Source organism: Parasteatoda tepidariorum, chromosome 7, assembly GCF_982258835.1.
Source record: "Parasteatoda tepidariorum strain Cologne lab strain chromosome 7, Ptep-v5.0, whole genome shotgun sequence".
NCBI lineage: Eukaryota > Metazoa > Arthropoda > Arachnida > Araneae > Theridiidae > Parasteatoda > Parasteatoda tepidariorum.
In genome coordinates, this window is record NC_141761.1 from 104,533,377 (window position 1) to 104,545,796 (window position 12,420).

The 12,420-nt window shown below is 30.3% G+C and overlaps 1 protein-coding gene across 4 annotated transcripts in view; it reads right to left on the minus strand.

The window, feature by feature from the left end:
* Positions 1-12,420, minus strand: part of LOC107445826 (protein singed) — a 73,930-nt gene that overhangs the window by 7,121 nt on the left and 54,389 nt on the right. For all 4 annotated transcript variants that reach the window (XM_043048949.3, XM_043048950.3, XM_043048951.3 and 1 more), the window contains exon 4: positions 2,158-2,314. In XM_043048949.3, coding sequence (XP_042904883.1) covers positions 2,158-2,314 — 157 coding nt within the window. The remainder of the gene's footprint in view (positions 1-2,157; positions 2,315-12,420) is intronic.

Below are 12,420 nucleotides of genomic sequence, written 5' to 3' on the forward strand. Positions count from 1 at the left end.
ACTATTTCTAGAAAATTTAGCATTCTTCGTGAATGCCATTTTATTTTATCTTATTTTTTAGCATTCTTCTTGAATACCATTTTATTTTTTAACATTTTTATGCATACATACATATTTTATTTCTCAAGTCTTTTATAACAGTAATATTCTATGTAGACATGGTCGGCGACAGCAATCGATTCACTTAAACGAACAACGCTAATACTTTCATAACAGTGATTGAGAAGCTTCGTATAGGTGAACGGCCCGTCCATTGGCTGAAAGGATCTGTCAGCAAGACAGTCTGACACGTGAGAAGCTACAAGCTAAAGATAGTAATTCAAAAGATGGCATGTCGGGTAAAAAGATAGAGTAATGTAACGAGAAAAAGAAAAGTACATTCTGTCGACTGTCAGCAGCCATAGCTATCACTCTCTGAACAATGGTTAATTATGGAGGTTTTTTGTCGGATGTCTGTCAAGCACATGTTGGATAAGATATTTTAATCAGACTTTACTTATTGTTTGAGCCGTATTAGAACGATGGAAGGAGAGTAATTTAAGACTTTCTCAAGAGAATATGATTTAAATAACAATCAGTGCAATAAAGTAATTAAGTAGATAATTTTTTAATAACCGTTACCGTTATTAACGTACCATTTTTTTTTCTATTGTTTTTGTCTGTAGTTAATTAAAGGTTATTCTCACAGACCTCACAAATAAAAATTTTAAATTACCTTAGTCGCCAAAAGGAAAGGTTTAAAATAAAAATTAGAATAATAAAATAAATAAATAAATAAATATATATATATATATATATATATATATATATATATATATATATATATATATATATATATATATATATATATATATATATATATATATATATATATATATATATATATATATATATATATATAATTTTTAGAGTTAAAATATGTTCAGTGTGGAATCTAAGGTCTTTTCTTGTTAATTTGTAGTGTTACAGTATATTTTTTTTTGTGCCTAAAGTTATTTAAAATTTTCCTTTCTAAAGTATTCCATACAAAATTTAACTAACTACTACTCACAACAATAAAGAAGAATTAGGCAAAATTAAAATGCATTCTTACAATAGCATTCTAAACTTCACATAAAAAAATTAATGAAAAATGAAAATTTTTCTTTCCTGCGCTAAATATTTGAAAAATGATAAGTTTTTTTTTTATTTCGTAAATTGTATTTAACTTTTAAATAGCTCATTATGCATAATTTTTTTATCTGAAATTTTGAGGGACTTCTGAGGTTTTTGATTAATCCCTTATAGTTAGTACCACTAACTTTTGTGTATTTCTAAATATCAATGGGAAACAAAATTTCCCCTATGATTTGTTCTGCCATTTACTGATAACTTCAGAGAATAAAAAAAAAGATTATGAAGTGCTTTATTTACATAAAAATAACAGTAAAGGTTAGAGTGAGGTCAAGAAGAGATTTTAACACTGGAGAGCTATTTACTCTTAAACGTTATGCGCTCGTTCATTTCATCACATTTCATCAAGTTTAATTGCAATTATAAACACAGAATTTATAAATTCCGTTATTTATAAGTATGGAGGTTCAAGTTTATGGCCAATTCTTCACAGTAGGTAAAATTTTGAAAAATTTTCACCCATCTTCCCACCAAAAATGGTCTTAAAAATCAAATTAATTTAAGCTAATAAGCTAAATGAATTTCTTTTTATAAATTAATCTCAATCCTAAAAATATTTTTTCATAATTTTGTTGGAAAAAAAATGGCCCGATAAAAGATTAATCGTCAAAGACGCTCGTGCAATTTTTTTTAATTGATTTTTAGTCATTTTTCTTTACGTTAATTTAATTTTTTTTATATTTATTTACAAAATATTAAAACACGTATGGTATGCGCATCAATAGTTTAAATATATATAAAAAACATCGTATTTTATAATTTAAAAAACTTTTCTGGAACATTTCGAACAAATTAATTTTATTGAAACAACCACAAATTTTTATCTGAAATGTTAAATATTTGAGTTCATATCTCATCACATTAGAAAACATCAATATTTACAACTTTTTAAACTATTGACATTAAATTTGTTTATCTTATTTACGTGTGAAGACTTAATACTCGTGTACATAACAACAGAATAAATATATATGCGTAACTCACCCCTTATCAGCATTGGCCTGGATGCCAGAACTGCTCTGCAAACTCCAATATTTATCTTGCATAGTTCGTACGCACCATCGTTTACTTTCTATATCGTATTCTAATTGGAATATTTCATGATCCGAAATTTCATCTTGATTAGCAGTCACATCGACTCCTATGAAAAACAACAAAAATTATCTGTTAGAGAATGTTTTATTATATCCGGTTGAAGAAAATAAATAAATAAAACTTAAGATTTAAGAATATTAAACGATTGTGTCTTAATTTACGTTAAGGTCATGATAATGTTATAAAGACATAATAATCCTTACGAGCAGAAATAAAAAGCAAGTTTTTATTTTTGAAACATTTATTTTATAAGCTTTAGCTTGATAAAGAAGCCCCAAAAGCTCTAAACACTTTATTTTTAACATGAATCACACCTCATTTTATTTCATAACCGGTGTTGATCAGCCGAGACCCAATTTTGAATGTACCTACGAACAATTTTCAAATCCATAGCCTTGTAATTTTGAACACAACACTGAGGACAAGGGAACTCCTAGATCAAGCATTGGTACTAACTGGCTTTCGTGAGGGACTATTCCGCTTTTGCGTTACATGGAGAGAGAATACACGGAAACCTCCCACGATTAGCCCGATGACAAGGGGTGTCTGCCCTATGATCCGTCTGCCCAGTGGCAGGACATTTTATATCAATGGCAGAACATTTTATGTCGCCCTTAGTCTGAATAGCAGTTAAAGAACATTAATCGGCTCAGCTAATGTTGTCAGAAACACGATAACAAGCAAGAATCGCATAGAGATATATCATCGCACGCGCAGTCTAAATGCGCTGAATGCCTAGGTAAGCTCAAACAATTAAATGCCTAGGCTGAATAGGACAAATCTATATATGTGTCTAGGTAACAGTCTGGTCTTAATATGAGTCTAGGTAAATAAGCCTATGTAAGTTCGAACAATTTTAATAACTAGAAGCCGTGGATGGCTCAGGGGCCTCCCAATGAGGTGAACCGGATTCGAATCCCAGCGATGGCTGGTTGAAACGAATTTCGCACTCGGCTCGCATCATCCAAAGTGCTCACGTAAAATATCCTCAGTGGTAGACGGATTACGGGTTAGAGTTCCCTCGTCGTCGGACTAAGCGTGGGAGGTTTTTGTGATTTACCTCTCCATCTGAAGCAAATGCTGGTTAGTTTCACCGAAACGTCTTCCCCAAAGGTAAATTTCTCTCAATACTTGATCCAGGAGTTCCCTTGCGTTGTGGATTAGGTTCAAAAATTTAAGGCTAATAAAATACAAGTCGTTAACCCAAAATTGAGCATATAGTATATTTTATATCTCTAATGATGCAATAAATTACAAATGACAACTCAACTAAACCAAAAAATAATAATAATAAAGAATGGAAAAGATAAAATACTATTTCAGAGAGCAGTAACCACTGTCAAGTCCTTTACATTATTATCAACAGCATAATGCATGATCTTGATAATTATGCATAAAGACATTCTTAATCCTCATGGTTATTACATTTACCTCTCTGTCGCTCAAGTACAGAAAGAAAGAAAAACTTAAAGCCACGCGACAATACAACGGAAATGTTATCACGCAAGAGATGCAATGTTACTATCTTCTGGGGAACATGGCATGAAGATCTGAAGATAAAGATCTGCGTTACTCTGATTAGAGTGAGTAGAACAATCATAAAAGGTCAAAATTTTGGAAGCATGAAGGCTGCTTTTTCACCCTTCTAAGGTCAGCTCTCAGTTTTTGATTTCTTTGCAAGGATATTTCAGTTATACACATTACACTTTTTAGTAAACTACTTTATTAATAAGTGTTTGTATTGAAGTGTCCGGCGTTCCTACGTTCCTAACACTTTTGAGAGAGTTGTAAAATGTTTATATAATCCTATACAGTTTGGTTAAAATGAAACCTGACAGAGTACTCAAAAGCCGGTACATCCGGTTCTATTGAACGAATCTGGATAAAACTTGCATTCGAGATATAAGCCGAAAAAAAATATAGTTTGAACATGCCGCTCAAGAAGAAAGAATAGAGCTTTGATTCTAATATATATATTGACCAGATTAAAACAATATTAGAAAGCACTCTTATTAGCGGATATAATCGTGTGAGCTGAGAACGAGATTATATATTTTCCTTATTTTGCTTTCAGTTTTTATTTAATTTTTTAATAAAATTTTTAAAAACATTTTATTTATTAAAAATCTTTCTATATATATATATATATATATATATATATATATATATATATATATATATATATATATATATATATATATATATATATATATTCTTCCAACCATCCAAAACAAGCAGATCGTTGTGAAAAAATTCCATTAAAAATATAATTATCTTTTAAAATGTTTCTATTTTGATAAATAAACGCTGACTTAAGAGTTGGATAAAAGCACTAAAGAGGAATGCCATTTTTTAAAAAAAAAATTTAATTTATAATATATGAAAACATAGATATCACCAGAATTTAGAAGTTTAATCAACTCAAAGCCATTATAACAATAGCCATAACTTATCTTTTTTATCACCTATTCTAGTTTCCTGTGTATTAGTTTCTATGATAGAATCACCGCGTTCCAGATAATTCGATCAGCGTATTCGTGACTTAAGATCATTCCGTGCATCCTACATTAGCCTTATATCTATTTTCGTTTACCCTATAAATTCGAATAATTTTATTTTATGAATAAAATAGGATACTATATTGTTATTAGTGAACGTTTTTCAATCTATATTCTTTTTTTTAACCCATTTCGGAAATATGTTAGCAAAAAAAAAATAATAATAATTCATTTTTAAAACTTTTTTTTTATTTTAAATATTGCTCTTAAGTTATGGGGAAAAAATACCACTACTATGTTTCGTGCTAAAGCAATTTTAAACACAAATATAAAATAAATGTTGCCTGTTTTGTCTACAATCTATACAATGTTAAGAATTTTAGATTGTCTCTATAATGTCATTCAGGACCGGGATAGCCTGGTTGTTAGGGCACTGTGCCCATGTCCAAAGGGTCGTGGGTTCGATTCCCGCTGGCCGAAGATTCCCCGTGTAGTAAATGGTGACTGATGCACGTTAAATCTGTCGAGTCTCAAAATCCTCCATGTTCCCATAACAAATCATACCTTTGTGGGTACTGATACAGGTGTCCCCCTTGTCTTCTGGATTGGTTCAAAATTACAAGGCTAGGGAGTTGAATATTAGTAGTCGTAAACCCAAAATTGGGTCTGCTGTTCAACGACGGTTATAATATAATGTCGTTCAGAGGATAGAGAGTTCGTCTTCCAATGAGGTGAACCGGGTTCGAATCCCAGCAATGGCTGGTCGACACAAATCCAGTTCTCGCACCGACCTTTAATGTGCTGACGATCAGTGCTGACGTAAAAATATTTTCATTTGCAGACGGGTCATGGGTTAGAGTCCCCTTGCCGTCAGGCTAACCGTGTGAGGTTTTCGGGGTTTTACCTCTCCATGCAACGCAAATGTCGGTTGACTCCATCCGAAAGTCCTCCACGAAGGCAAAATTTCTCTCAATACTTGATTCAGGAGTTTCCTTGTCTTCTAGATTGGGTTCAAAATTACAAGGCTACGGACTTGAACATTGGTTGCCGTAAACCCGAAATCGGGTCGGCTGTTCAACGACGGTTATAAAATAAAATATAATGTCGTTCAAATTTCCAGCGACTTTAATCTGTGCCAACTTGAACCATGTTGTCACACCTCTTATACTTGATAACATGAAACTGTTTAACGGAAATATGGTTTAGTTTGCCAACTTTTTAAGGTTGCGGCGAATTTGAACCCTATTTTAGTTCAAGATATAAATACTGCGGTTCAATTTTGAAGTGGTATTTTTCTGGGCACGTAGTTATATCAGTATTGACCTGTATTAATTTATTTTTTGAAATCTATCATGGAAAATGTGCTTAGACAATTAGTTTTGTTTGTTTTTTCTCTATAGAGAACAGTTTTGCATTTGAGTTCTTTATACTAAGAGAACTAATAAAAAAATTATATTACACGGCGCGAAAATTACTAAAAAAGCAATTTTTCTATTTAGAATTCTTGTTGGTAAAATAATTTAAATTTCAAGGAAAATATCGGGTTTTCTTTGCTTGTGTACATAAAACAATCGCTATATAACTATATAACCAATTTTAAAAATAGTATTATGTGAGTATTTTTTAAGATAAAAAAATCCAAATTCTAAACATAACATTAAAACTAATTCACATGAAAGTAGTCATTATTATGTATGTTAAGTTATTGTAAGTAATTTCACTGCTTAGAAAATTTTTTGATAAAAAAAAAAACAATTTCTAGCGAAAATGACAATCTTCGATGATTAAGGATTAAAATAATTTCAAATAAAATAAAATCTTTAAATTATATTCATATTTTTTTCCTTATTGAATAACCTGATAAACATAATGACATTATTTTTAATAAATAAATGAAGTATTTAAAGTGACATGACTGAAATGGTGAAATTTATTGGAGCAACTTTCTCTTTAATCTCTCCACTCACTAACGAGAGAGCAGAGGTGTGAAAAACTCATCCATGCAAAGTTTTCCTGCTCTCCTCGAATTATTGAACTTCGAATTAAAACTTCATTAAGTGAAACCAAGGTGAACAAACTTTCACACAAACAAATAAGATAGTGAATTTAGCGATCTGCATTTACGAACGAAATTTATTTTCTTTAAAAGAATTTGAATCGATTGATAATTCAATTTAAAAAATTAGCAATGAATAAAAAATTGATTTTATGATGAGTATATAAATACAAATATAGATTTTATTATTTTTGTATCTACCTACCATTTTATATCTATATTGTATTTAACTACCATTTTAAGCTATATTTTAAACTATCTTTAGAATTTAATTGAAATAATTATACCTGTAATTCAATTATAACTACTAAATAGTACCATTTTAAGTTATATTTTTTCTATCTTTAGAATTTAATAGATTCAAATATGCTTGTTATCCAATTATAACTACTAACTACCATTTTAAGCTATATTTTTAGCATTAAATAGACTCAATAGACATCTTTAGCATTTAATAGACTCAATTATACCTGTTATTCAATTATAACTACTAGCTATACCATTTTAAGTTATATTTTTTATATCTTTAGCTTTTAAGCTATATTTTTTTCTATCTTTAGAATTTAACAGACTCAATTATACCTGTTATTATTATATACCTGTTATAATTATATACCTGTTGACTACTAACTACCATTTTAAGTTATATTTTTCCTATCTTTAGCATTTAATAGACTCAATTATACCTGTTATTATTATATACCTGTTATAATTGTATATGTTAACTACTAACTACCATTTTAAGCTATATTTTTTTTCGATCTTTAACATTTAATAGTCTCAATTATACATGTTATTCAATTATACTAGAGATTATACAATTCTAACAGATATTGTATTTTAGATTTTAAAATATGTATGAATCCACTTACAAAAGTTTTTGTTCAAAAAAGTAGACAAAGAAAGTGAACTTTGAAGCTTTGTTTCAGCTTCTGAATAAGAAATTTATCGAAAAATCACAACAATTGACTGATCTAATGAAGAAAAAAAATAGTAAAAAGAGAGAACCCGCCGTTTCTTCGAATTGCTCAAAACATTTAGGGAATGGCGCAATATTTTGTTCCATGTGTCAGGTACAAAATAGAAGAAAAACACCACTAAAATGCTTTTGATTGTTTTTTAAACTCCGCTTGGATGAGCAAAGCCTCACGTTTGATCTTCGCCCAGAATCAATGACCTTTTTTGATGGGACAAACCACATAATATAGCTGTGCTAACACAATCAACAGTTGTGGTTTTCCGTTTTTGTTACTTTTCAAGTTTTTTTTTTCTCTCTCTCTCTCTCTCAGCATTAGAAAACCGTCGCCGCTTTTTCAGGTGTTACAGAATCGAATTGATACAGTCACGGTTAATTTTCCAGACATTAATGGTTATTGTAATTAAATTTAAATATGTTTTATTTTATTTTATAACCGTCGTTATAACCGATCCAATTTTTTGGATTTACGACAACAAATGTTCAACTTCGTACCCTAGTAAATTTTAAAACCAATCCATAAGACAAAGGAACACCTGGATCAAGGATTGGGAGAAATTTGCCTTCATGGAGGACTTTTTAAGGGAACTAATCCGCATTTGAGTTACATGGAGAGGAAGACCGCGAGAAAATCCCATGGTTAGCCTGACGGCAAAGGGGCTCTGATCTGACCTATGATCTGTATACCACTGAGGATATTTCACGTCAGAACTGTGGTCGGTGCAAGCCAAATGCGGATTCGTATCAGCCAGCCATCAACGGGATTCGAACCCGGTTCACCTCATTCGAAGGCGAACGCTCTATCCCCTGAGCCATCGCGGCTCAAATTTAAATATATTGCAAGAATTTCTTATAAAACTATTCAAAAAAGTAGATGGAAAGTCCACACTTTATTTGATGTTATTAATTGTTTTCGAAACCTGCCAACTTTTCATCTGCGTTCTTACTCTATTAAAAAATCGGAATTACGGGCGCCATTTTGGATGTTCAACTTTACGTTCCATTTTCTCTTGCTGCACAAAAATAATAGGACTTAGATACTTGGAAGTAGGAGGATGTATTAAAAATGTACAAGTAGTAATAAATGTATAAATAAAAAAATAAGAATCGATAATTTGTACGTTTATTATTAATGATGTTTGAAGTAAAAAATACCGCTCTAAAAGGGACATTTTCATTTATGAACTTGACGCGATTTTTTTAAAATTTAAATCTTAAAGTTTTAAATTTAAATCTGAAAATTGAAGCGTTACTGAAAAAATTGGAGAATGCGAGTTTTCGAGATAACAAGTTACTCTAAAATATTGCTCTAAAAAGTCGAGTCATGAAACATAAGAATTATATTATAAGAAACTATTAAATTTGTGTGTAATGATAGTTGACTATAAGTCTTCTAATACAACAATGATAATTTTATTTTTAAAAGTAAGACAAAAATGATTGGACATTAAATAGGGAAGAATATTTTTACAATAAACTTACTTTGTGATTTTTCCAAAAAAATTCAATTTTTATTTCGAAAAAACTTCGACATAATAAGATTTTGAGAAGAAATCCTCGACATAGGAATCCAAATTAACAATAGGTGGATATATAATGCTGAGGGAAAAAATATTCTTTTGACCTATCAAGGTTTTCGAGATTTCAAGAGTGTACTGTATATTTTATTAGCAAAATTATATTTTTTTATCAATAATAATAATAAATGAGTAGTAACCACGGGGGACGGTAAGCAAATCCTCCTAGGGTTTTTCTTTTTTTTAATAGTCTGTAGAGATGGATGAACTTTTAATTAAACCCGTTCATTCTTTCTTTTTTAAATTTACTTTTTTTCTCTAGTATTTTTAACGTTTACCATCTAAATCAGTTTTATTTAAACATTTTATCAACAATGTCTTGTATCATTGTTTCTGGTGCTCGCTTTAATAAAAACTGATTAACACATCTTATTTTTATATACAAAAAACTTGTTAACCCTAGATAACTAAATATTCATTTAATACACTACCATCATCCCCTACCAGTTAAGTGAATTCGAGATGTTCCTTGTTGCGCACTCACCACCTTACTCAGAGTTAAATAACTGCAACTTAAGAGTTTAAGGCCGAGGGTGCGTTTCTTGTTTTTTGGTGGCGCCATCTATGGCTAAGAATAAGACTTCATCCACACACACGTCACTGCACGCTTATAGAGCGGACCCATTCATACATCCATTCATTTATCCACAAATCGTAATCTTGACCTGAACTAGAGAACGATCAATCTCCAATTCAGTACCCCCAGAGGTTTGATTCGTTATGGGAGCATCGAGGACTTAATGACCCGGCAGATTTAACGTGCACCAGTCACTATTTACTACACGGGGAGTCTTCGGCCGACGAGGATCGAACTAGTGAACTCTTGGACACGGGCCCAAAATCCTATCAACCAGGCAATCCCGGCCACAACAAACAAGCAGTATTTTAATCAGTCAATCTCTTGTTTTTACTTAAGTTTAAGATACGAATTATTAAAATTCATTTTAATAATTTAACAAAAAAAATGAAGCAAAAACCATTGCCATAAATATCTTGCATATTATCAGAGTTTAAAATTATTACTTTATCACAAAACAAACTGGTTTAGAACTATCAAATGTAAAAAACAAAAAGGAAAAAACGCATCTAATTTTTCGAATCTTGTGGTCCGAAAAAGCTATGCTTGAGTTATCATAGAGAAGGGACGGAATACTTTAGTTTTTAGTTCGTTAAGTTCCATAAATAACGTTCGTAAACTCCCCCCTAGGTTCTCAGTAGAGCGAGATATTTCGTTGGACGTCAAGGGCCAGTGATTCTCAGTTATTTCTTTTTCGCTTCCTGACAATGAATCTCCACTTAATGTACAGAATGATGTAACAGGATACTGAATTGACGGGGAGGTGTCATGGAACAAAATTCGAGAATAAGTAAAGGAAAAAATGATTTACACAACAATAGAATAAAATTAGGTATTTCAAAAAAGGTGTGGTTCTGCGTATTTTTTTGACAACTTTTCGAAGTTCATCAGGAATTTTTATTTTTAATTTAGCCCAAAATGAGTTTTTAAGAAAAAGGACCACGTTAATGAGACTGGACATAGCAATGCAAAAAAGGACATAGCTTGACCTGTACAGTCCGCAAAAAAAAAAACGAATCACCCTGAATAACTTTCGTTCTAATGATCGGATTTTCACGAACTAAGTGTCAATCTTAATGGTTCCTGGGGGTGACCTCAAATATGCTAATTAATTAGTGCTAACTATTAATTAAGTTACGAAATCAGACACAAAAACGTACTTTCTCTGAATAAACATGCATTTTTTTTTACCTATTTGGATTTCTTATCTTCAAAATATAGGGGGTAGCCGCAATCTGGGAAATGTGGTCCCCATAGTTTGGTCAGGAGAGCGATTCAAAGTTCGTACCCCTTAATGTTAATTTCGCTTTTTGCGTTTTCAGTCATATTTTCAAAACTAATGAAGCAATTCAAAAAAAAATTGCACCCACTCATAAAACTCATTTACCCAAAGATAATTTCATGCAAAAAATAATTTTTAATAATTATTTATTATTTTTTATTATTTAATTAAAGTGATGATGAAAAAATATTGAATTATAAGGTATGAATTTTTTTATACCATATTAATCTACATATTTTTCAATTGAAAAACCTAAAGTTTCAACTGTTTTTACTTATTAGAAGCTGAGAAAAATTAAAATTAATTATTTTTAAAAAAATAATTTGGCGACAATAAAGAAATAACCAATTGGGGCGATTAATATTAAAATGTGATAAACTTGGGAGGAACTTGACTTCGCGCGCGTAGCGTAAAATTTCATTCATATTTTTTTCGCTAATAATCGTTTGCTAATCTTTTTATTTTTATTTCTTTCACACTATAAAATACGATGTTTCTTTTTTAGTCATTTAATAATTTATTTGCAATTTAGTAAAGAATTTTGAATAAAAAACACTTTATTCAACAAATGTCTAGTTTTAAAAAAGCGTGCTTCTGATAGAATACACCAGATTGTGCTTATTTAATGTGATTATTTTTAATTTTTTTTATTTTGTTTTTCAATAACTGATACAATTTCAATAATATACATACGTATGCATAGATTTGGAATAATATATTTATCAATTTCTTGAATATATATTTTATAAATATTAATAAAAATACGTAGTCAACATTTTTAAACATCTCTCACAACATCGCAAATTTCTCAACATCTTATAGGGTAAACTAAACAATGAAGGAACACTTCAGCTTAGCTTGCCTTTAAAAAAAATTCATAAAAATTTCAAAATTTGTAATTTTAGCTAAATGATGGTTTCGACATATTTGTTATTAAATGCAAATTATGTAAAAAAAAGTTAGATAACTTACATAATATTGTTTTAAGCTTTTGGTGGTTTAAATAATAAGTAGTAAGATGACCAAGTGAAGGAACAGTTCTTACCAGTGAATAAACACTTAATTTTACAGAGAATGAACACTTAATTTTGATAATGTTTGATGCTCGTTAGGAATCCATAGGCCACACAAATGTCTAAAAGCAAGATTTTTCTTGGAATTACGACATATAACCATAGTTAATGTG